This window comes from Paralichthys olivaceus, chromosome 4 (assembly GCF_024713975.1).
Source record: "Paralichthys olivaceus isolate ysfri-2021 chromosome 4, ASM2471397v2, whole genome shotgun sequence".
NCBI lineage: Eukaryota > Metazoa > Chordata > Actinopteri > Pleuronectiformes > Paralichthyidae > Paralichthys > Paralichthys olivaceus.
Genome location: NC_091096.1, coordinates 5,280,606 through 5,305,961, shown reverse-complemented (window position 1 = coordinate 5,305,961; position 25,356 = coordinate 5,280,606). Strand labels below are relative to the sequence as shown.

The 25,356-nt window shown below is 42.3% G+C and overlaps 1 protein-coding gene and 1 long non-coding RNA gene across 2 annotated transcripts in view; both read left to right on the top strand.

Annotated features, from left to right (window-relative positions):
• Nucleotides 1–25,356, top strand: part of LOC109637135 (uncharacterized) — an 81,950-nt gene that overhangs the window by 34,796 nt on the left and 21,798 nt on the right. The gene's annotated exons all lie outside the window — the stretch shown is intronic.
• On the top strand, nt 12,181–14,586 carry gas1a (growth arrest-specific 1a). The gene has a single exon (XM_020099315.2). It carries the CDS (start codon nt 12,913–12,915, stop codon nt 13,705–13,707), a length of 795 nt encoding a protein of 264 aa, XP_019954874.1. The 5' UTR covers nt 12,181–12,912; the 3' UTR covers nt 13,708–14,586.

The window sequence follows — 25,356 nt, the reverse complement described above, 5'->3', positions numbered from 1 at the left end:
ATCACATTGCCTGCATACGTGTGGCCTCGTGCGTGAGACACTTAACTTTAACGTTAGTTGGTTAAAACCGTACAATTCTTCCAAAACTGTTTGGTTCAGGTTCTGTAAAACTGATGTTCTCTCTCTTCTGGCCTCTCCTCTCTTGTTTCATTTTACAAGCCAGAACAGATCTTCAGTGTTTCCAACTTTTTTCAGGAAGACTAAACACATTCCACTGGAATATATTACTTCTAATTGAGCTTTTATGTGGTGTTTGATTTTTAAAAGATCTCTTACTTCAACAAACATGGGCAACAGTTAACGTTATTTGCATAAAAGGTTTGAACTCAATCTAAAAAGCCTGGATTTTATTGAGGCTGAATAATCAAAGCATTAGCAACACTAGAAGTAGCACATGCATACCTCTACCAAGGATGAGGGTTGAACAGTGGTGTAAATTTGCTTTATTAATAGAAAATATGCATCATAAAAAACAAAATATTAGACAGTCATGCTGATTACCTTTTGTGGCAAGAAAAAATATAATAAAATTTAATTATGTGCAGGAAATTTGAATTTATCAGCTATGGTCCAACTGTAAAACATCTTTCAATTTTACAGCTCATTTAGAGTAGAAAAAAAATTAGAGCCCAAATTATCGAGGTATCTGCTGATATATACTGAAGAAAAGAGTGAGTGAAAGGCTTGGTCTTAGTAGCCAACTGATAAATTGGTCACCCTCTACATAAATAATTGTTTCCAACTTCACTGTGGAGCTATTAAAATATGAAATGAACCAAAACTGTAGATTTTCTGACTCAATTTCAAGAAAACTATTATATATAAAAAGGGACAATTTTTATTCGCTAATCCACGAGCACAAAATGGGTAAAGATTGAAAGGACATTTTAAATCCAAATATTAGAAGAATTTGTAAAGTGCAAAATGCAAAGTTCCATTTTGGTTCAGAAGAAGTAAAGCTGAACTAAAACATTTATGTCCCTGGTTGAAGTTTCCCATTTAGTTTTAACCGCCTTCTGTGAAGTAACTTTTGACTTATGCTGCTAACTAATGAATAGATGAAGTGTTTGTGTAATAAATCCCAAAGTCACTCATGTGGTTTCAGGCACTTGATAAAGGGTAAGTGGTTCTTAATCACCATGATATTTGAATTTCTCAGCCATTAAATATTTGTAATAACTGAGCCTCCAGCATCATTATCCTGAGCTTCCTCTTCCTGAGGATCAGCGTGAAATTAGCCACAAATTCAGTTTGACTTATAACTTGTTTATACGCCAGAAACCAAACAAACATAAACCATCGTATAATGATTCTAATGGGACTTGTCAAAGCGATCCAGTGGAATATGAAGTCATTAGTTTTCTTGGTCTGAAGAAACTCCATTATGAACCACAACTTATGTTTATGTTTAAAATCTCTTTTTAATGCAGCGTTACACGGGGAAACTCCAAGACTCGACACGAAGATGCTGCTTTAAACACATTTTCTTCACCATCAGTGTATAAATTGAATCCAGGGCAGACTCTCTCTGCCAAATTCCTTCTGATAATTACTGAATGCTGGGCGATTTGTTTGTTAGCTGTTGCTGTGAGCAACCGGGACGCAGAAGACACAGAGTGGCATCATCCTCGCTGCGTGCCGCCATGTTAGGAGCAACCCAGAGGGCTGAATAATGAGGACGCTACAGTCATCGAGTGGGAGCCTCGTCTCCAAGGAGATAATTGATGTTATCGTAGAATTATAAGAAACAGCTTGTCATCCTCGTGTGTGTGTGAACTACTTCACTGTCTACACACACTTGCACACAAACCTTTATTTCCCTTTCAAGGGCGTGTTTCATAGATTTATCAGAGCGTGACCTTTGCACAGAGCTACAAACTCGGAAGACGTCATAAACTGCGGCGTCAATGGAGTCACAACCTCAGCCCAAACTGAGCCGGGGAAATAATCTGTTTTATTCTGCTCCTACCTGACACCTCTGAATTAGCTCGGTGTCCTGATGGATTACCTGCGTCTGACCTGAGGTGTAAGCTGTGATGAATCTGTCCAACGCCATCTGGGGCCCCACTTGAGTTATTGCCCGGCGGTTATCGGCAGAAAGGAGACACTGGCGGGGTATGTTGTGGCAAAACATCAGCACCGAGGAGGGCTTTTGTTTTAACATCTGCGAGTGTTGAGTCAGAAAGAAGATGCTGGGAAGCTTTCCCTCTCGCCCCTTATCTTTTCTGATTGCATAATAATTCCGTTTTAAATTTCCGACATATGAAATCCCAGACCGTGACACACAAGTGAGTGAACCGAGTCCATCAATATTAAAACATCTGTTTAGGACATTACATTTTGTGGAAAGAATTTGACACAGTGTCTTATAAAAAAAGAGACTCATAGGTGTTGGTCTGTTCCATTTGGATTTCTAATGTGCTGTTCATCCTTCATTCTGTTTGAAGTAACCAGATTACTTTGTACTCTTCATTTTAATAGGACAGATTTTGACACCTAATTGTTTTAACTTAGCTGCTTTCAGACATGCACTGAACTCTGGAGATTCTCCGGAGGGGCTGTATGACACGCAGCTTGTTAATCACCTTGAGAAATGAGTCGAAGAAAGTTTTCATGAGGAAGAGACGTAACTCTTTACATTAAAAACCAACATCAACCTTGTTTCCTGGTCAGACTCTGTCGGCGGTGAAACTTTAACTTTAGGTCAGAATTATGACGTCCAGGGTTTCATATGATCTGTATTTCATTTTGAATATTTTGAGTCAGATCAGTGTGTTGCCCTTTGGTTCAGTGTATTCTTCATCTTCCTCTCCTCCACCCCTCAGCTGTTTCCCAAACGCTCGTCTGTTACCTTGATGTGCTTTCTTACAGAGAAACAGCATCCAGCCTGAGGCCAAGGGAACTGGCATCGATAAAGTCAGAAGAAGCTGAAGGTGACGGAGGGAATGTGCAGTAAAAGCAAAAAAAGTTCTGAATGGTTTCTTAGCAGGTCTTGTCTTCACATGTTTGGCTTTGCGTTCACGTTCGACTCCTCTCTGATACTGTTATTATCTGTTTAAGAGGCTGATTTAAGCAAATCCTGCTTGATTTTGTATTTTAAAAACCTACATATTACACCTTGTAACCATTGCACTGGGACTTGCATAGCTTCAAACAACATAATGTATTCTGTACGAGAAAACCCTCCCTTAAGGAAGAGACATCAGGTTCAAAAGTTCAAGAAAAATCAACAAACTTTTAAAACTTAGGGATTTTATAACAGTATTCTTGAAAGCCGATACTCCAAAATGGTGCCTGTGTTTCTGCGAAGTATGCAATATGTCGTTTGGTCACATGATTCTTATCCACGGTAATCCCCCCGGAGTCAAGAGTTCAGGGAGGATTGATGCATCTCTGGTGCTATGTCAGACATGTGCTTTTTATTTGGTCACCAGGCAGCCACGCTGACTTATCAGCATAACAGAACCAGCTGGGAATGCACTCCTGCACTACTGGGGACATTGGCAAGAGGTAGCAGTGTTCTGACTTTTTTTTAAAACTCACTTTGTTTGATGAATATATCAGATTTTCAAGAGTTTTACAAAACAAAACGACCACTGAAAGAAATGCACCTCACAGCAGAGACAACAGTTTTCCATTGGTCTTATACTACTCGCCTCCTACAGAACTGGATTATGCTTATTGTTCAAACACAAGCTTATATCAATACAAGCCCCCAAAGCATGGCGCTCCCTCTGTCCCTAAACTCCCTAAGAAGGAGGAACAATGAAATCCAGTGTCGGTGACATTTGTCGTTTTGACTTTCGAAACAATTTTTGCTCCGATAATCTGAAGCACGTTTCTTTTTACTGTTACGTATCTTTGACTGAACACATGTAGAAAATATTTTAAGTGTCAGAGACGAGAGAGAAGTGAAAAACAAATCACACAGTATTACTCTAATAGTTAGTTGAGCTGCTTTTCATTAGCTCTCCGCAGAGCTTATGAATCATTATTAGTATTTGCGCCGGCCTCGGTCCTTTTGAAACGCCACAATAATCTTTCATTGAGAATTGGATTTGATAGAAGTCCAATGCCAGCAGGATTGTGGTGAGTTCATTTCCTCCATGTGCAGCGTGGGAGGAGGTGGAGGAAGAGGAGGGTGGGGGGGTTGCTGCAGAAGGGGGCAGTGGTCTTGGAGGAGTTGAGAATGACACGCAATTAATCAGCCCGAGCAGACGACCGATATCACTTCACCGCAGAGGCTGGAATAGAGGCACGTCTGTACCGAACAGCTGCAGGAGGAAACTGGCCCTTTGCCTTTCTTAGACATGTGGACGGAGGGAGGACGAGTGAGAGAGTGAAGCAGCGAGAGTGTAGGAGAGAGAGAGAGAGAGAGAGAGTGTGAGTGTGTATATGTGTGTGAGGCCACTTACAGATGGAGCGGAGGAGGGGGGGAGGAGCAGATGAAGAGGGAAAAAAAATGAAGGTTTTAACAGCCTACCCACATCTGTTTATTTAGAAAAGAAACCATTGTGTCATTCAGTTATTCTAACAACCTACACCAGGGCCAACGTTAGTCCCACAATGACGGCTTTTTAAATACACAGTTTACACTCCTATGAAGTGGCCTCATAACTGCGTTGGAGCCTCAGGAACGTGCCAAATGGGGGAACATGCTTGGGTTTCACATTCCCTCTCACACTATTTGACGTCTCTGTAGCAGGCTGCTGCCATGCCAGAGTTTGGCCGGGGATGGGAGGGGGGGGGGGGATCTGGTGGGGGCCATTTGTCTTGGTTTTCTGTGCTTTTTCTGCGTCTAATCTCTTAAATTGGTACTCGAGGTTTGGAGGGCGGCCAAAAAACAAAGACTGCAGGGGGTTCTGGGACACAAGTTTGAAAGCGGTGCGAGATGGTGAGCTGGAATTCTGCTGTGTGTTCTGTTGTTTATGTTTCCTATCAACTGTGCACTCTAAGACCGGGGAGTGTAAATGCTGCTGATGCACAGAGACGATCAACGGAGTATATTTCACTTTGAAAACACACATTAACAAAACTCAAAAAGATCATAAATCTCCTATATATCAGCTTTGTCTGATCCCACTTGGTTTACATTTTCACTGGGCCATGCAACTACGCTTTGGCTGAAATGAGTGTGACATAGTTCAGTTGTGGGAAGGATTAGGCAACAGAAACTGTGGTTAAAGTAGCTATAACCAATACTTTTTACTGTGTAGGATCAGATGACAGGAAAACAATGCCACTAAGTGAAAGTAGTACAGAGTATCATCACCTCCGTCTGCAGCTTCGAGCTGTCTGGCCTGCAACTTCACGGTTTTGGTCCGGTGACTAGCTGGTGAACATAGTGGGACATTTAGCTGCTAAAGATCCATGATGTTTCCTTCAGGAGTTGTTCCTTCAGAGGCCAAATGAACAAAGTAGAAATAAGCAACTGTTTGCGAAGGAGTTCACCGTGTCAACTGAACAGATGATGACATCTCATCGTTAGTGCAGGTTTTAGGTGATAGAAATATCATGGGTGGAGTCAGTCTTACGGATTGTGTTGCTAGCATGTTCACATTGACACCTCAAACTCAGTGTCTCAGTTTAGCACGTGAGAATACTAACATTAGCTTGTCAGCAAACATACTGCCTGCAGTTTATTTGAGGATAGTGCGATGATGCCATTGGTTTTACTGACACTTGACACTATGTAATAAAACTTTTGACCAAATGGTGGCGCTAACATTAATGTTTGGACTCAAATGAGTCACCAAACAAACCCTCCACACCCTGACTCTCAGCCCTGCTACATATAGAACACGCTACTTCCTGCAGGGGGCGCTGACATAAGTCGTGATCTGCAGAATCGACTCTCAATACACTGACTAATTGTGAAATAGTATTTTTAGCCTTGTTTGTTAAGTTATTCTAAGATACTTCTGGAAACTGTCCTACTTGGATGTTTTGTAGAGGCAAAGTTCATGTCGTAGTTATAAACTTTAACCCAAGGTGCTGAACTTAAATAAAGTTATTTAAAATATAATTTGCATTAAACATGCAGTTGCTGCAGGTGTCGACTGTCACGTCTCTTTAACGAAGCCGAGCATTTCATCAACAGCAGATGAGGAATGTTTTGCACTTGCGGTCAAACTGATTATGTACATGAATGCTTTGTTGTGTTTTTTATATCGTTAAATTCTTTGTTGCTGCGCTCTGTGAGATTAAGGTCGTATGTCTGAGTCCGGGGTTAGGTCTTTATTGGTTGGTCCATATGTGCTGGTGTTTGTCTGCAGTGATATGAAAGGCCTTCAGGCTTGTATAAACAGCCGCTCATACCGGCTGATGGCTGAGCAGCATATGTTGCAACAGCTGCTTATGTGATTGGTGGTGCGTGGAGGCCGTGTAGAGATTCACAGAGGTCTGTCAGAGTAAATACTGAAGAAGATACCTGGATGTAATTACAGTTATAAAAGCACACGCTCTACCTCTAATGGACTTAACTGTTGGTTTACTAGTTCTTGACATGAGGGTCGAGATGAGAGCTGCCCCCAAAGTGCGTTTGAAGCCCGAGGCAAGAATATCACTATCCTTCTCACCAGCAGAACAGACAGAACAGACAGAGGAGGTTTTCATCCATGAAAAACAATATGTTCGTTGCAGCTGAGTGGCCTCAAGGTTCAGATTTAGAGCCAAAATTAAAGTCTGTTAAAAAATGTGCAAAATAAAACTTTGATTTCAACTCCACGTTCTGTTCGTTTGAAAGTATCACAACAAAAGACATGAAATAAGACAATCAACCCATTTTCTACACGTGAATGTGACACCAACAGCAGAGAGAAGAGAGAGATGAGGAATGAAAGGTCTGAGACACTGGTTCATTCTTTCGACCACCATCGCTCGACCTTCCCTTCTTACATTTCCCTTTATTTAATTAATAAATTAGTAAATAACTTATTCTCTACTCGATGGATTTGAGACACTAATCAATGCTACGTGTGTCTTTTAGTTTTAGCTAACTGGATTTCAAAAGGCATCTCTTTTGATACACTAACGGCTTTCGTCCACACAACTCCATAGTCTGACCATTCCGTGCAAGACACAACATTCCCATCTCTAACAAGCTGTGTTAAATGGGTCTTTCAATGGAGGCTGTCGTGATTGTTTTTGAGAGTTTCTATCTTCAAATGTGTTGATCGGATTAAACTGAATCCTATAGAAATGATGGTGCAGTGAATTGAGTTTAAAAAAGGTCAGGAGCATCAGCTCATATTTGACATGATGGGTGACTTTAATCTTACTGATTAAAGGAGCACCCCCCCGCCCCCATAACACTTCATTTAACATTTTACCTCTTTAGCAGGATTTTGAAGGAGTCCATCTTCCCCTTTTTTTGCACAATAGGACAGGGGAGTTTGAATGTCCTGCCCCTTCAAACTCTAGGGAGAAAAGTAAATGCTGTTTATCCCTGAAACTGTCTTATATCTTTGTTTTGTAATGTTGTGAAAGGGACATTTTTCACTGTCGTTTCAGCCTTGAGGGGATTTGCTCATAATCACTACCCCACGAGCAAAGCAATTTCCAGGGATTCATGACTTTTACAGCCTAAGCACTCAAGCAATGGTAAAAATAGGTGGTTTATTTACGGCCGTCTGCTATTATCTGCCAACTAGTGCAGTTGTAATCACTTGTGTGTCTCTCTCTGGAGTCCCAAACCGAACAAATCAACACAAATCCCCGGAAGAGGACGGACAGAAAAAGAGGCAAATTAATAGGCAGACATGAGGAAGGAAATGAATCCTTAATCTAGTTTGGTTGGGTTCCAAAAAACTTATCACCGCCTTTATCACTTCTCTGAAATCCCAAAGAGGAAGTAATTTGAATGGATAGTTCCTGCCAACTCATTTCCTGTATTCTGATATTTCCTTTTTCAGACAGCACCGTGCAGGCCCACTGCCGCTGACCTGCTCTGCTGGGATTCAGCTCAGTCACAGCACAACTCTCTGAGGCCACATCCACACTAAGATGTGGAAGTTTAGAAATAATACTTTAAAACGAAAATGATCTCAGAGCGTTTTTTAGGCTCCATATCAGAAATAATCTCCTCTGCACTAACACACCTGAAAACACATGTTAACAAGAGGCAAATTGTCTAATTTGCAGTTTGTTGCTTCTTTGCAGAAAATACTATACACAAGTGTAATGGAAAACTTGCATATTAACTTTACTTGAACTCTTTCCTATGTCTGATCAATGCTTGTGTGCTGTGTTCAACAATAACTCATATAGAAACACAGTTGTGCTCGCATAAGAGGAACTGCCTGGCGTAAGTGCAGACGGACGATTCAAAACTAGACAGAAACCTTCTACTGTTTGACTCTTAACTATCCAATGCCCTGACTGTTGCTATGCACTTGGCAGATGTAACCTCAGAGTTCATGTCCTTTCTCGATGATGATCCTCTCGTTGACCCTGATCTTTGCAGAAGCAAACCTCTTCTTTCTTGCAGAAGTAAGAGCAGACAGCTTCCTGTGTTAACCAGACTACGGGTGGCTTCAGTTTTTTCATGCCATTACTCAGAAACAGTTATCTCTTATGTTTCCTGTTTAACTGACTCTATAGAACCTTCTTCTTTCCCTATTCGGAGTTGTTCCACTCGAAGCATTCATGCTGAGTGTGAAACCCTCTGCAGAGCTTTCTATTAAAGACCCAAAGATAACTCCGGTCTGAGAAACTCTTTATTTCACATCTCGAAATAAATTTCCACCACACAAGGAACAGTAGTAATGAAAAGTAAAAACCAGGGAATTATTTTATTCCTCTTTTCTTGGACAGGCAATGAGGTGGGACGATCGCTTAAGACGGAGTCCAAGCACCTCTGGTAGTCCAGTCACGACTGATGAGGACCAATCTGGACACAGGTTTCTGCATTTCCAAACAGGATGAGCAGAGTGTTCTCTGTTTTAGGTGCTCGAAAACTCAGTAGCTTTGATGTCAGACGTAAAATATAGTAAAAGTCATGCATTTTAAAACAAAAACTTATTCGCATGAGGTTGAGCTGCAAAAATATCATCTGCAGCAGTCTCTCAACCAGTAATGAATGTGACAATCTCAAGAACATTCCTACTCCACAACATTTTATTTACAGGTTTGTGTTGGATCACAACTTTGACTGTGAAAAGAACCAAAGACAATCTCAGCCTCTGTTGATCACTTTATTATTGACGAATCGAACCAGAGCGTGGGACTCTGCGTCTTTCAAACTTGTACATCCTTTTTTGTGGTGTGGAAATATGAGAAAAACTATTTTTCACACACACACACACGCAACAGTTTAACAGACATTTTTTTAATCTTTGTTCTCTATTAAAATGAGTTTCTGAAACTCATTGCAATGCTTTGGTCCTGTATAAAACAAAAGCCTGTTTTTATTTTAGTCAACGTAATTTATTAGCCTGGTATGATGTTCCTCACAGAACATTACTGAACTTCACGAGCTCTCAGTGTTCTCAGCATCGGCAGGGGATGGTTTTAATATCATTATGTTTGTCCCTTAATTGGACTGTTGCGGCAAGAACTCGGATTTAATTGAGCCCTCAAAGTAACGACGCTCGGCTCTCGGTGCGGCACATCTGGCTGAAGCGAACAGCTGTTGCCGGAGGCAGAAGTGTTGGATTATGAGACAATTCCACCTCTTTTTTGTTTTGAATTATAGTTTCTTTAAACAGGCGGTTTCTCCTATAAATCTTAGCATAATCCATATATAGAATACTCGTTTTTGAGTTGCTGTTTTATTTACACTAATGCAGTCAGAAGGTGGCTGAATAAAAACCTCACTGGCACCGCGTTGCCTCTGTTTTATATTACAGTTGTTTCTAAAAGCACTTGAAACAATGAGGACTTTGGTGTTTGGAAATCTTTTGTGGCGACGCACAGTGTTTCCATTCTTTGTGCCGGCGGGAGAGGCAGGGAGAGGGACTCCTGAGGTATTGAGTTCCCTGTATCCATCATTTTCGACGAGTTGGGACCTTGGAGTAGCGCCAGCAGCGTCTGTGCTCGCCAGCCGTAACTGACATTGAGTGCATTGTTTGCAGTTGGAAGCTCACGGCTGTGGCCTAAAGGTACATTCCTGAGATCAGAATGCTGTTTGAAACACAAACAGCCTTTGTGCCCTCGCTCGTCTCTTCCCCTGACTCCCTCATCCACATCAAGCCTGAAGAACTAAACTGCCTCCTCCCGCTCATGTGTCAACATGTGGGCTATCATTTTACTCACACCCACACACACACACACACACACACACACTCGCACACTACCAGACTTCTGTGTCATTTTGATGATGAGGTCCGGGCAGGTATCTAAGGGTGACTATCTTAAGCTCTTGGGGGGAAAAAAAGCTGCACAGTCAAAACTTTTTTTTAAAACAAACAAGGTGTTCAGATTTTTGTTGATGTTTTTAATGGTCGGACAAAAAGCATCAGAAATCTAGAAAACTACAAATTGTGGCTTTGAGAAAAGCTGCAGATTTCAAAAGTTTGACTTTTGACAACTGACACTGTGATTCTTTTTTAACACATTTCTATATTTGAAACACATTTTCCAGGGAGCAGATTATTGTTGATTGGGATTAGAAAGTTTCTGCAAACTTTAAGATCAATTTGTTTTATTGATTCAAACCTGTCGTGGACAAATTTCCTGGCTATCAGATTATTTTATTGTGTAAATTGAAATAATTAATTTTATTTCTAACTTGTATATGTGCTATTTGCAATGTGAATTGAGATAAATGGGAATATTTAAACTCTGCTCAGCTACAGATTTGAATATTCATCCCTCAGGATTAAGGAGCCACAGAGATTTTTTCACAGAGGAAGCAGTGGTTTCCAGTTTTACCACAAATATCCACAGCTGACCAGGCTACGTTAAGATCTTGTGATTTACATAAGAGAAACACTCCCTGCTTCACTTTCTGTCTGAGCTTGTATTTCACATATGAAGAAGGCAGCAGGAGATTATCTGGGTCAGCCGTCTTCACAACATCAGGAAAAACCTTCTCCAGAATATCTCAGGAAATTATCTGGAGTTCAGTGCAGGTCTGAAAGCTTATCTGACACAGGCAAGGTTGATTCATTCATGTTTTACTGAAATTAGTGTGACTACACGGTGTGTAGGATCAGTGTCAGACCACATGTTGAAGTGAGTCACTGCCAATAAAAGCTCAGATTCACCAGCTGAATATCTGAAGTTTGCCTTAATGAGAGATTAAATGATTTTCACTGAGTGTGCTGTTTTACCACAATTGATTTGCACTCAACTGCTCTGCTGAGGAAGAATTAATAGGATGTGGATGATTGAATTACTTCATCAGAGAGGAAGCTGCACAGACCATAAGCACAGAGTTGTGGAGTTCATGTTGTTACTGTGCAGCGGCACAGTCACGTTGTCATCATCTAGTGTAAAGACAGAAAGTCATGTCATAAATTGTGAAAAATCACTTCATTCAACAGACAACTTCTCACATTTGAATATTTATACACTACAAACATTAGCTGGAGTATAATATGTCACAAGCAGTTTATTTTCATCATATATCACTCTAAACCTTCTCAAGGCTACATCCATAAATAATCAGAACGTCGACTCAATAAGTCATTTGTCTCTCTCACTCACTTTCTAAATTATTGCTCCAAGATTACAGTAAAAGTATGATATACAGTACAATATAAGAAACAATATTTAATAAATATAGCTGGGGCTGTCGCAGGCGCGCTTCGGCGGCGCCTCCGTCCCCCAAGTGCAGATGCTTTTGTATATTCAAGATTTCATTCAATATATTCAGACTTCATTCAATATATTCAAAGTTTCATTCAATATATTCCAGGTTTCATTCCATATATTCAAAGTTTCATTCCATATATTCAAAGTTTCATTCCATATATTCAAAGTTTCATTCCATATATTCAAAGTTTCATTCCATATATTCAAGGTTCATTCCATATATTCCAGGTTTCATTCCATATATTCCAGGTTTCATTCAATATATTCAAAGGTTTATTTAAAAAAAATACACGAGGTGTTTTCTTTATCATAAAAAGGACAAATACCAACAATATTTTTATTTAAACGCAACTCTTTTATTAGAAACTTTTCACGACGTATAAAGAACTTGAAATCTCCATCTCCTCTCGTCCCTCTCGCTCTTCACTGGGTTTTTCTCTCCACCACATTCACCTTGTATTTCTCAACACCACCCAAACTCCCGCCCATCGCTGCGTAGAGACCCACAACAAGCGGCGCAGCCAATGGGACGCAGCTCTCCAGTGCGCAGAGAGGGTGGGGGGGGCGGGCTGAGGAGCCGAGAGCCAGACGCACAGAGGGGAGAGAGGAGAGGACCACTCTGCGACCTATAAGGGCTGTTGTTTTTCCCCCTCATGCACGTTTTGTTTGCCCTCCCGTGCGCAGAAGGACCCGCTACATGATCCGGCGCAGTCCTGCGGAGGACTCTCGGGACTTGTCCGGCTTCACTTTTCTTCCACAAGGAGAGAGAGAGAGACAGAGAGAGAGAGAGGACGGGGAGCTGAGCTGGAGCCAGTTTTGTTGCGCTGCGATGGAATAAGCCGCTGCAGGAAGAACTCCTCCTAACTTATGGAGATCACTTTCGCCTCATGATCTTTCTGTTTTAGCTTCCGCTTCCCAATCATGTATGGATAACGGGAGGGTCTCTGAAGAATCCGGCTCAAATGGATCAGCGCTGACGGGAGCCGGGATTACTCCGTGCACTGGCAGCCTGTTGAACGCCCACACACGGGCCTCTCACGCACCATCTGCCTCGCAATAAACACTCTCCCGTGAAGGCAGCATCCATGGAAGCAGTGTAGAAGTTTTACTTATGACACCGCTGTGAGTTTTGGCGTTTTGCGTGCAGCCGGAACAATGGCAACCCCTGGCGCATTATTGGCACAGCGCGTCTGCAGGTCCGCGTCCACCCTGAGCTGCGTGCTGTTGTTTCTGGGCTACTTCTCCGTGGCCTCGCCGTCCCACGGCCGGCGGCTGATCTGCTGGCAAGCCATCATGAACTGCCAAGCCGAGCCCGAGTGCAATTACGCGTACGAGCACTACACGCGCGCATGTGGCCCCGTGCTGAGGGGCGAGAGGAAGAAGTGTCCCAGCCACTGCATCTCTTCGCTGGTCCAGCTCAACCTCACCAGGAACGGTCCGGCGCTGGAGGACTGCAGCTGCGCGCACGACGTGACGTGTACGAGCACCAAGCGGGCCATCGAGCCGTGCCTGCCCCGGACGACCAGCACCGGCTGCACGGAGGCCCGGCGCCAGTGCGAGCGGGACCAGCAGTGCAGCTCCGCCATGCACGACTACCTGAACCACTGCGGGAAACTTTTCGGCGGCGCCGTGTGCACGAACGCATGCCGGAACGTGATCGCGAACATGCGTAAAATACCCAAGGGTCAGCAGCTGGACACTTGCATGTGCGACGGCACGGAGCGGGCCATCTGCGAGTTCGTGAAGAGCAGCATGAAGGCGCTGTGCTTCGATTCGGCGGAGAGAGTCGAAGCCAGCGGTTACGACGGCGGGGACCAGGAGTACGACGACGACTTCTCGGATCAGGACTATGTGGAGGAGCTGGAGAGCAGAGCAGCCGCTCCTCCAGCGACGCACGGCTCTGTTGTGACCCTGCTGGCATCCATTTTGGCCCTGCTGCCCCTCGTTTAATCCCCGGGTACACAATCTGCCCCCCTGACTGTTGTTTGGATAAAAGGGGGCGATCTCAACTTTTTGTCACTCGCTGACCTTCTGCTGTTGTGAGAGGCTGGAGCCGCACAGACTCGGGGCTGAGGGCGTCGTGGCGCAGGCCTCGGTTCAATTCCAGACGCTGAAGGATCTGGAATCTGGATATTTTTCTATGCAACTGAAAGCAGAAAATGTATTTTTTTTTGGAAAAGCGTGGGAGCTCCAGGCTGCTCTCTGGCTCCCTTATCAACACCACACCGCTCCTCTCCAGATGCTTTGCTTATGTGATAAGCTAAATTGGATTGTCGACGTTCTCACAGTCAGACTGATGGTCCAGTTGTCATGGTAGAGACACGGTTGGTTTGTCTTTGGTATCAATGCAACATGTAATCAGTATATGCTGTGCACTGCCAATCTTTTTGTTTTTTTTTTTGTTTTAAAGATATGAGCTATTTTTGTATGATAGGCTTTGGCCATTATTTGGCCCCAGGTTTATCTGATCCACGAGTATTTAATGCTGGAGTCTATGAACTTATGTAAATAGATTAGGAGTTAAAGTGAAACAGTAATTTATTACAGGTCTCCTAGTTGCATCCAAATGTCCATCATGTGAATAAAAAGACTGAGAATTCCAGCTTTAAAGGGAAGTTATTTTTGACTGTATTCTCTTCAAAGATAATGTACATTGTATATATGTTTATAGCCTATATAGATTTTTTTTCCAGAGAATCCTCTATGTTTTAGGCTACAAGATGATTTATTCACTGTGTATAGCCTAGAGAAAGAAAATGTCTAAATCCACTGTATGATCGCCTCGTTGATATACTTTTATAGAAGGCATAAAGAAACTTGAAGATAACGCTCCTGACTACGAGTTATTTGTTGAATTTCTTTTAACCAAGGTTGTTGCAGACAAACACATCATCCCCCTGACAGAGTTGTGCCTTTATTCAGAAAGTAAAATGGTTTAAATGACCTGGAAAACTGTTTATATCAATATCTGTCCCTCAGTTAATTTGGGTTTTTGCATGAACTAAAATAGACATGGGGTCAAAGTCAAAATCACAAGGGACTTTTTAAGTTGCATTAGTTGCCTTCAAATTCAAGGGCATAAGAAATAAAGAACTTGATCTGGCAAGTGTCTTTTTTACTTCTTAAAACTGACCATTAAACATTGCATGGTGTTCATGATCAGCTGTACATGGAATAAACCAAGTGTAATCACAGCTTATTTTAAACAACAATAGTCATATTTAATGTACTGAATGTTGGCCATGCTCCTTTATTTGATTTTGCAGTATAAAGGGGCTTTACTCAGTCATTGTTTGACTTCACATTAAAGCTGTTCCTCATGAGGATAAAAATGAAATATTAAACTCACCAATAGTTTCTAAGTGACATGATTCTGGCACTTTTAGTCATTTGTTCCCAAAAGAAACATTTCAGCTCCATCATTGGACCAAATACATGTGAACTTTTACACTCACAGCTCAGCACTGTATCCACAGGCTCATTTAAGATGTAGGTCACTGCCCTCTGTTTGTACTGATAACCCAATGATCTTCATTATCTTGATTTACCTGCCTATTGTCAGAAACGTCACTGTCAGATTCTCCCCTGCACCAACACAATTTAAAGTCAAGCTGAAAGCTCAATCTGTATTTTTTTTTAATTTTATTGTACTAAAACTATATAAAATATTAGTATTACTACAAATGTTAACGTGTTATCTTTGGTTAAGAATATTTAAAAAGATATATCTAACTTTCCCCAGTGTTAAAAGTCATTACTAATCTAAATAAATCTTTTTACAGCAGCTTAAATAGAGTTGTTAGTCCGTGTATTTATTTACAGAGCTGTCATTCATTGTAGGAGTAATGACATATTTAAATCCCAAGGGGACAACTTTGTTTTTAATTTAAAGCACGGATTATTCCTTTAATGGTGTGCAATTACAAGCAGCACAAGATGTGTTTACTTTAGTCTCTCATTTGAATACTAATCTGCCACTGGAAGTACGTGTGCATTAACAGTGTTTGTGGAATTATAGGTGGTATTATTTTCAAGGTATCTTGCAGATCACGCCACCCCCCCCCTCCCTCTGGTCAACTTCGGAGGCTTTAAACCAATGATTTGCTGCAAAATGTTTTATTAGAGGGGGGACAAGAGCCCTCCAGCTTAATGGATGGAGGAGAAGTCGAGTGGCATCTTTGTCATGGAAATGTTAAGCACATAATAGTTGGGTAGCACAATAGGGAGGCACTTCATTCTTTCAGGCCGGCTTGACACCTCTGGAGAGCCGAGCGGTGGGGAAGCATGTGGGAACGATCTTGCTGCTGCTTGGGTCTCAACCCTCTGGTGCGAGAAAAGAAGAGGAGGAAAACAAATGACAGGCCTGGAGAGGGATGTTTTATCCTCGAGTCCTCACTTAACATCTAATCAAATCAAATATACTTTATTGGAGCCATGGGGACATTTTTCTCGAGCCATATCATGTAAGACCCAGAATAATAATGTAGAAAGTGAGATGAATATCACACCTGCCCTGAAAACAAATCTTACTAACTTAACTTAACATCCCCTGTGTCTTTTGTGCATTTGTTAATTTTAGTACTTTTGCACCAAGAAATTACAAAAAAAGAATATAAGCTTGACAAAGTCACTTCAAAAAAATGTCTTTTTGGCAGCTTGCAACAAAATTGCATTTAGAAAAAAAAAAGCTATAATGTACTGATGAGCCCCTGGTATCCTCCTCATGAGCGTGGCTCTTAAATAAATGACCCTGTCAGTTTCTTTACAGTGTCGGTATGTGCATGAGGCTCCAGTTCTGTAGCCTCACTCACAGTCCTCCGCCTCCCCCCCCCCTCTCTCTTTCTCCTCTTTCTTTTTTGCCCCTTGCATTTGTCCGGGCAGTTCCAGCACTTGGAAAAAGCACAGCGTGCGATTATTAGGCCATAATAATGCAGGGCGTGTGAATGGATGAATGAGGTGCGGAAAAACTCCCACAAAACTGGCCTGCTTGTCATTAAATGGAAGTGGTGCACAGTGAGAGCTCGGGTATGTTTGGTGGTGTTGTGATTGTCAGTTTTTTAGACAGCGGCTAAAGCATAAAGTGTGGTTTTTAGTTAAATTTAGACAAATGCAACATTCGCAGAAAGTTTTCACAGCTGATCTGGACAACGTGCTGCTGCTAAAATGCTCCACTGTGTGTGTGTGTGTGTGTGTGTGTGTGTGTGTGTGTGTGTTGGGGGTGGTTCTGGGGTTAATTTACAAACTGTGGCTGTTTGTGTTCCAGCTCTTTGAGCGTGTGTAAGGTATCTCTGCCATCAACTGTGCTTCAGTGAGTTCACTTTGCCTGTGAGCTCTGTTTCTTTGGCCTCGCGAACAAAACGGCCCACACTTCACCCCATGCAGATCACTTCACCCCTTCACCCCTCGCGTATCACAGCACACTGTTTACAAAGGTGCAGCTCTCCCGACCGCGGATGCTGGAGCTTCAGCGCTCTGTGTCGGCTGCCTGTAATGCCATCTGTTATAATCCTTTACAATACTTTCTATTTTTTTTAAACACATAAAATCACATTGTCTCTCATTTCTTTTAAAGCTCTACTCTATATGTGCCCAGCAATATAAGCTGAATAAGTTAAGTTTAGGTATTTATGAAAATATGGAATATTTGACCTTAGACCTACTTTTCCTTGCAGTGTTTTCACTTAAGTCCTGGCATCAGTTGAGCTGGTGTTTTTTCTTCACGGAGAGGTAAATGGAAAACCTATATGGAACCTATTCAGCTGGAAGTTGTTTTACTTAAAAAAAAAAAATCCTCAATCAAAACAAAAAGAAGTCTGAAATGCTCCGGTGTTTCCCTGAAGCCTGAGGGCTTCAACATAAATGTACACATGTAAAGTCCAAAGACACATTTCTATGGTTGTGAATGTACATAATGTGTGTTAGCCTCACAAATAAGCCTCTTGTGAAAAAAACCCAAACTGTATTCCTTATGTTCCGCTCCCCACTCCTGATGTGTGCTGACCATATTTCTCACAGGCATTTGTTTTGGCCTCGGCTCCATGCGAGCTTGAGCAGAGAGTGATGTAGAAACGGTTGGACAGTTGGAATGGCTGAGACGGAGGAGGAGGCACTGAGATGGAAAGTTCATTTGAAAGGATTTGGAAATAATCCCCTAAAGTTACCACAGGGTATTCGATGGAATGGCCTCCACCTCGACTCCCCTCTGTGTTCCTGCCGTAGCTTAGCCGCACATTTGTTAAAAGGTTGTCATAAAAGAGGCGGTTTGCTGCGAGTTGTGATTCTCACCAGGAACTTGTTTCTTCTGGTGTTGTAAGTTTGTGCAGTGCTCCGGGCGACGCTCCCCCCCCCCTCGTCGCCCTCGCTCGGGGTTGCCTCCCCGAATCCGTGCCATTCGCAGGAGACACCAGTGACACGGCAAAGCAAAGATCATTGATTTTGCATCTCTCTCATTAGCTGCTCGGCCGATTCCAGGAGACTTTCAAGAAACTCTCGTTGTTTTTCCCTCGTCCATTTCAGCTGCCACTTTGATTTCATCATGCAAGACCTCTGCTGAGTTCACAACCCTTTGAAATGAGAAAAGGCCTGTAATCCAGTTACTCGAGCCGCAGCCCGACTCCTCGGGTCCTGAGAGAAAACCTGCAGCACTAATCCCACTGTCACCAAGAGAACGCTTTGCTACCTGACTGTTTGTGGCAGCCATTTGATATATTCGCTGTTTAAAATGTTGCTGTTGAGTATTTCACAAAGAGGGTCACAAAGTGTTGCTCAGCGGTTTTGTTAGTTGTGTTGCAGTGCTTGATACAGCCGGTGTAGCGTTGGAAAAATCAAAAGGATGATGCAAGTAAAGAGGAGGGAAAAAAAAAAATAAAAACCTATAGAAATGTATCTGCAGAAGGAAAGAAAAGCGCTGGTGGTGTTTTAAAGGTTTAAAAGCTTTTGTGCAAAAGGTTGAGTTTTATCCACAACACACAGCTCCTCTATTCACCTTGTTAGTAAATGAAAAAGATGGAAACAGAACACACAGCAGCAAGGTGAACAGGAATGGTGCATGTGTGTGTAACATGTTTTTACCCTAAATGTCCCGTCCCAAGCTGTCACCATGGGATCCCAATCACAGCGAGTTGGGTTTGACCAAATCAAATTGCGTTGGACCATTGGCACTATCCATCAACATGATGGGAGGGGGGGATCTTCAACTGTTTGAATAGAAACTTTCATGATTGTTGCGGATTGTTGAGGAAATTAGATGCAGCGAGCATTCAATGATGATATTTATGAATACAGGTCATCATTTAAAGAAGCTACACTGGTGGGCAGCAGGTAAAATCCTCGTAATGAGGCTGCAAGATAAGCAGCAATGTAGTTTAACTAATGAGGAGAAGAAACTACGTGTATTTTATAGGCCATGACTTGTGAATGTCAGTCCTAGAATGTGAAACAAACACAGGAATCATTTAAACTGGTTTCAATCTCATGAGTCACATTGATCATGTTGTGGCAGGACACAACAGAGGGAGATGCTCCCCCCCCAAAAAAAACATCACTTACTTGCCTGAAGTTTGCCAAAGAGCACATTGACAAAACACAACACTACTGACAGAAGGTTTTGTGGACTGATGTTTGCAGACATGCTCTGAAGTCCGAGCATTTTCTTTAAATGATCTGGAGGAGCTGTGAGAACTCAAATGTCTGAGGAAGTTGCTCAGGACATTTTCTGGAACTTTTGCCAGCCGCTGAGTAGAATGTCTGGAAACATCTCAGGATGAAAATGAGGAGCCATACACACAATGTGAGTTCAACTTGGAGAGACAACAAGATTCCAGAGCTTCTGGTGATGACGGCCAAAGCTGGTGTTGATGTGCTGTAAACAAAAACTTATGTCTCGTGTCCTCCCTTTTGCTGCTCGACCCAGGCGCCTCTACTCGTCAATAGTTGGCATTGATCAGCCCTCGCAGATGCAATAGTCACTTCGTGCACTAAAATCTACGTAATCGCCCTTTAATCAAGGTGTTAACTGCTTAATACTCTGTCCCGTGGTGCGGGGATTTGTCTTCTTCACCCTTCATCCGCTTGTAGCAGCCAGTGGGCCCAGCTGCTTTGTGGACCCAGGGGGACATTCCTGACGTGTTCACACATCACTGGAGGAGCCGGAGTGTTTGCTTTTCACTTTGACCACAACACAAACAACTTCGCCCACAAATAAACAAAGCAGGAGGCAGGGGCCACAAGTGCAGCAGGACGCGGTCCAAGAGGCCCAGAGACAACGAGTCAGGGCCGCCTCCGCTTGTGTGCCTGTGTTTACTTGTTCATTGGTGTGTATGCAAATGCTGGTATATATTAGTGGAAGTCTGTGGAGGAACGCAGAGCAGTTGTGTTGTTTTGTTTTGTAGTGAGCGCTGAGACTTTTTTTTTTTCTTTAGAGATGCACCAGGGCTGTTGTGCAACCCGTCTCTTTTTCCCAGCATGTTTACCCATAACCCACCTCCACCTCCAAAGGCCTCCTCTAGCTGTGCACTTTTGTAGAGGCCTCCACAATTGAAGGAATAAGGGGAGCAGGGCAGAGGAAAGAGGGGGAGGGGCAGGGACGAGAGACAGAGAAAGAGACAGAGAGAGGAAAATACAAAACTTGCTGACACGGGGCATAACTTAATTTCCACGGTAGGGGGACAGCTGTGCAGTGTAATCTGCCATGGCAGCCCATTCAGACTTCAATGGCAGGCTTGACCCACCAAGGAAAACTGGAACTGCAGCCAGGCCCTTCTCAGTGGAGGAGGTGGTGACCAGTCCACCATTTATGGGTGTCTTAAAGAAACATGCCCCTCTCGCTTGTTACTGATAACAACCCCCGACACACACACACACACACACACACACACACACACACACACACACACTCACACACTGTCACGACTTCAGGGGAGATTACTTTGACTTTCTCTATTTCCTGGAGACTTATTCTGACCTTAACAATGACCTAATTTTACAAGAACATTAAAACAACGGATGGATCTTAATGTGTAATGATTTATGTTACAGTGATTTACTTCTTGTCCCCATAAGGAAGAGAAGTCCTCATAATGCGACCGTGTGAATAAAATTAGGGCCCATAACACGAGCAATGAGCTGTTTTCAGACATGAAAATGTTTTAAAAATTGGGTCTGGAAATTTTTCGGGAATTTGCCTCGACATATGAGGAATGCAGCAGCAGATTGTCGGGGTCAGTCAGGTGAGGGGGGGCAGGTGGTTAGAGCAGGAGACAAAAAGTATAAATACTGCGAATCACTTGTTTTTCTTCTTAGAGCATTTCACCACCAGCGTCGGCCCTTATTGACAAAAGCTTTCGAATCTCGTTATCTTTCCTAATTAACATTTGGTTTCTTCTACAAACGTGAAACCTCTTTTTCACATTTTACTTGGCGACTGGCAGGAAATGTTTTGGAAAATGTGCGGAGCAACTGACTTGGACATTTGCATCAAGTTAAGTGCATGTCTAACTATGATTATAGTTCAACTATACTTTAACCATAAGCATAACTACTACTTGCCCAACCGCAACTCCAACTTTAACCTTAGTCTAACCTTACCATTACCTTAAAATGTCCTCACCTTAATATTCAATGATTTACTGTTTCCCCCATAAGGAAAACAAGTCCCCATGATGTGACTGTGTAAACAGAATGAGTTCACACACACACACACACACACACACACACACACTCAAGGCAGTGGGGTTCTAAGCTGCCATAATGTCTTTGGGAGCCACATGAAGTTTCAGGAGGATCATATTCCAGTCGTCTTCAGTCAAAACCTCCCAATTATCACCATCTGTGGCAAACGTGGATTTATTTCCCGAAATTTTGCCGCTGGGTAAAACTGACTTGTTGTCATTGCCTCGCCATCTTAGTCAGAGCTTCTAGATAACATCAAAAATATCCTCAGTAAAATCTTTTTGCATTTTTAAAGCAGGTTTTTGAGCATACAAAGGGCACATTTTTGAGAGTGGCCCTGTTGAGCAACAACTTGATGAGTAGGTCTCGGTTTACAGTTGTTCAGAAAATAGCGCTGAGACAAAAAAAGCAAAAACAAGACTAATTTGGACCACTGCTGAGGGCTCATGGGAAAAAATGCAATGTTGCATCTTGCACATGGCATCAAACCATGGTCATTGTCGTGCAGCCATAACTTAAGATGGTCAAATATGTTCCGATTCTAATTTATGATGGAGTCCATTGTAATTTTAACAGTTTCCATAGTGACAATCACATATTTCCTGTCATACAAAACGCTGTGCAGGGTTTTGGCATCTGCTAAAAAGTCAAATCGTCAAAAATGCCAATCTCATAATGTTAAAAAAGTGAATAAAAGTTCCTCGATCCCTGCCCCTGTATACTGCTTCCTTCCAGCATGTTTTCTGGATATTCGTCATGTAGGTTTTGTATAATCCTGCAGACAGACGGCATAAAAACCTTTGTGGGGAAATGAAAATGACCACTTACAGCATGTACAATCATGTGATTACACATTTTTAAAAGATGCTGCAAATGGTTTTGTGATGTTTTTTGTGATTATATATTTTTTTCAGGCAAATGCAATTTACTGAGAAACGTTGCAAACAAAGCCGTCTTTGATTTGAGTTTGCAGCAGTTCGAGCCGCAGGGCGTTTGTTTAAAACTGTCACATTAACTTTAATGGGTGAGGTGTGGTTTTAAAAGTGACTTTCACATTGATTTCCTTGCGGGAGCGGAGTAATCCACCAACAAAAGTCAACTAAACACGACAAAACATCTAAACAGGAAATGTGCTCTCACCCTGAAATGAATAATGAGGCTGTAGCTCGGGAGTTGTGAGGAGTTAATAGTTTGGCAGTGGAAGTCAATAGGGGCTGGGGTCTCACTCCATTAAGCTGACCCCCAGGGCCACGTATTCATCCCTCACACATTCATTTCCTCTTTTATGCTCACTCTCCTTTCACAGCAGAGGGCAGGCGGCAGCGCGGGCTCATGCAGAACAGCCTCTACAGACTGTAGGTCATAAATATGTTGGGTTGCTGTGTGTGTGTGTGTGTGTGTGTGTTGATGTGGTTTTGTTAACCAACACAAATGGAAGCCTTCAGTGTATTTCAAAGTAAAGGCAGGTGTGGAACAGAGAAAGCTGTGAAAAGTAATGATCACAACACTGCATCTCAGTTTTATCCTTCAACACAGTTTCCGTTATATTTATAATTGTTGTGTTTTAATGTGAGTTTTTTTTTTTTTTACATCTCTACCATAGTTTATGTTTTTGTTTGTTTGTTTCAAGCAAGATTACAGAAAATCATCAAAAACTGATTTTCACTAAATTTGGTGGAAGGATGTGGTGTGGATCTGGATCAGTGGACGGATGCAAAATGCCAAATGCATTCTGCCTTAAATAAAATCCTCCTTAAATATATCATCTTAAATGTATTTCCTACCTCATAACAACATCTGCAGCATCTTTTTAAAGTGTGTAATCGTACAGATGTGCATGCTGTGCGGCAGATCTGGATCAGGATGAAGAATCTGTTTTTTACTTTCTTTAAAATTTCGAGATAAAGCTTTTTTTCCACATTTTCACAGTTAACTGAGATAATAATTCAAGAATCTTGATGAAAAAAATCAGACATGTTCAGGCAACTTATATTTATGAGTGTGTGAAAAGAGCCTTGGTGGAGTGAAATTCTGGTTTCTAACTATTATCCTTCTTCTTGAATGTATATTTATAGGATATATCCGACGTGGTCTCACCTCCATTTACTCTGATCATTATATTTGATCAGTCTTAGTTTACATATACGTAGTTCAATAATTCTTCAGGTGTCCAGCAGATTAGTAAGTGATCCACATCAGCTCAGTGCGTCATTCAAAACACCGGTTCAGATCTCCATTCTTCCTGTTGTGCTCCCTGCAGTGACATTTGTAAACATCCTCGAGCGAAATCCCAAGAGCAAACACATCCGACAGCCTTCAGCAGGCCGCACTTCACCCCTCAGCTGAAAGAGGCTCAGAGCCGAGGGCGTCTGTGTTTGAAGTCCGACAAGTGGCAGTGAGAGAAGAGTGCTGAGTTCAACGTGGAACAGGAAGCCATTATGTGATTTGAGATTTGACGTTTCCACAGTAAAAAAATACGTGTTTTTTGCAGTTTTTTTTATTTTGTGGGTAACAGCTGCATTTTTTCCATCCACCACATCCTTTGTCTGATTTTCAAAAGTTAATTACTTCCCATTAAACGATAAATAACCATTAAAAGTAATTGTAACCTATAATAAAGTCAATTCACGTCCTACGTTGTGAAGCACAAAGGCTCAGAACATGATGAATCTGTAATAAACTCCGCAGACAAGAGCTAAACACATAATGAATAATCCCGCTCTGGCTGCAAAGGCGCAACGCACAATGGTCCAGTTTAGCAAAGCGACTGGGAGCATGGCTGGTGATTCAGGGTCATTAATAAAGCCCTCTTTGTGCCTGGGTTCACGATGGAACAGGAAGGTTTTCAAATGTCTCTGCATTGTTTTAGGATGACAGATTGAATCCGCAGACGGAAGAAACAGAGACGCAGGAAGGTTTTCTGGCATTTTTCTCCGTCTGCGATTGTTGTGGCAGAGAAGTTTGTTCGCTTGCTGGAAAACAGCAGCTCACGAGGAGGATATATAAACCTGAATGTGTGCCCTCATTTTCCACCGTGTCCATCAAGATGGTAATCGAGAAAATAACGGGCAGAAAATGATGAACTGAGGGAGGATAGTGATTATGTGGACAAAAAATAATACAGAAGAAATCCATAGCTATCCCACCGCTGCCTTTTTTTTCCTGGATCAAACTGAGGCCTGTTTTTCCCCCTCGTCCCATGGAAATCCAGATTTAGCGGCTCTCTAGTAAAGACAGAAAGCTGAGTGAGTCTTTTCCTGAGCTGCTCGTATGTCATGTTAAAGACACTCCAGGAACAGCAGAGGAAGGCGGGGCGTGCAACAGGGAGTTGGTAACGTCTGGAGTGAGACACAGAGACGTGTGTGTGTGTGTTTGGGGGGGAGGGTACTGCAGGAGCTGCAAGACCAACAGTGGAAGTGATCAGGCTGAAATTTTGGCATGGAGTGTTTGTGTTTTGCATCATGCGTCTCGTTGGACGCTTGTGATCGGATCTCGCTCCTTGGTTCAAATAAACATGTATTGTTTTTGTCTTTTTTTTTAAACAGCGGGAGGAAGCAACATATTTCCTTTGTCTAATCTGCTGCAATTTGGAATCAAGAAGATGAAATCAAAACAATACAGACTAGTTTTTTTCCTGGCGTGTTCCGAGCAAACTTAACCATCGGATTTGTCGGACGCACTTGTAGTACAGTATCTCCATGGGCTTTTCTTTCTAGTGTTTTTAGGATGTTTACGAAAACAGTCTTCGTGATTTGCAAACCGTCGTGAAGTGTTGAACTATTCCTTTAAATATTCATAAAGGATTCTACAAATAAAACTATGGATTCCTGCCGTTCATCAAATCATTAGCGTCAGTGCTCTGTGATGAAAACAAATGTGTCTTAGATTTATCAATGCGCCGTGTGTATTTTTCTGGGCAGGTTGAGATGC

Bases quoted from the DNA above. Each gene is read 5' to 3' on its own strand.
- gas1a (XM_020099315.2), top strand. From the start codon at position 12,913: ATGGCAACCCCTGGCGCATTATTGGCACAGCGCGTCTGCAGGTCCGCG.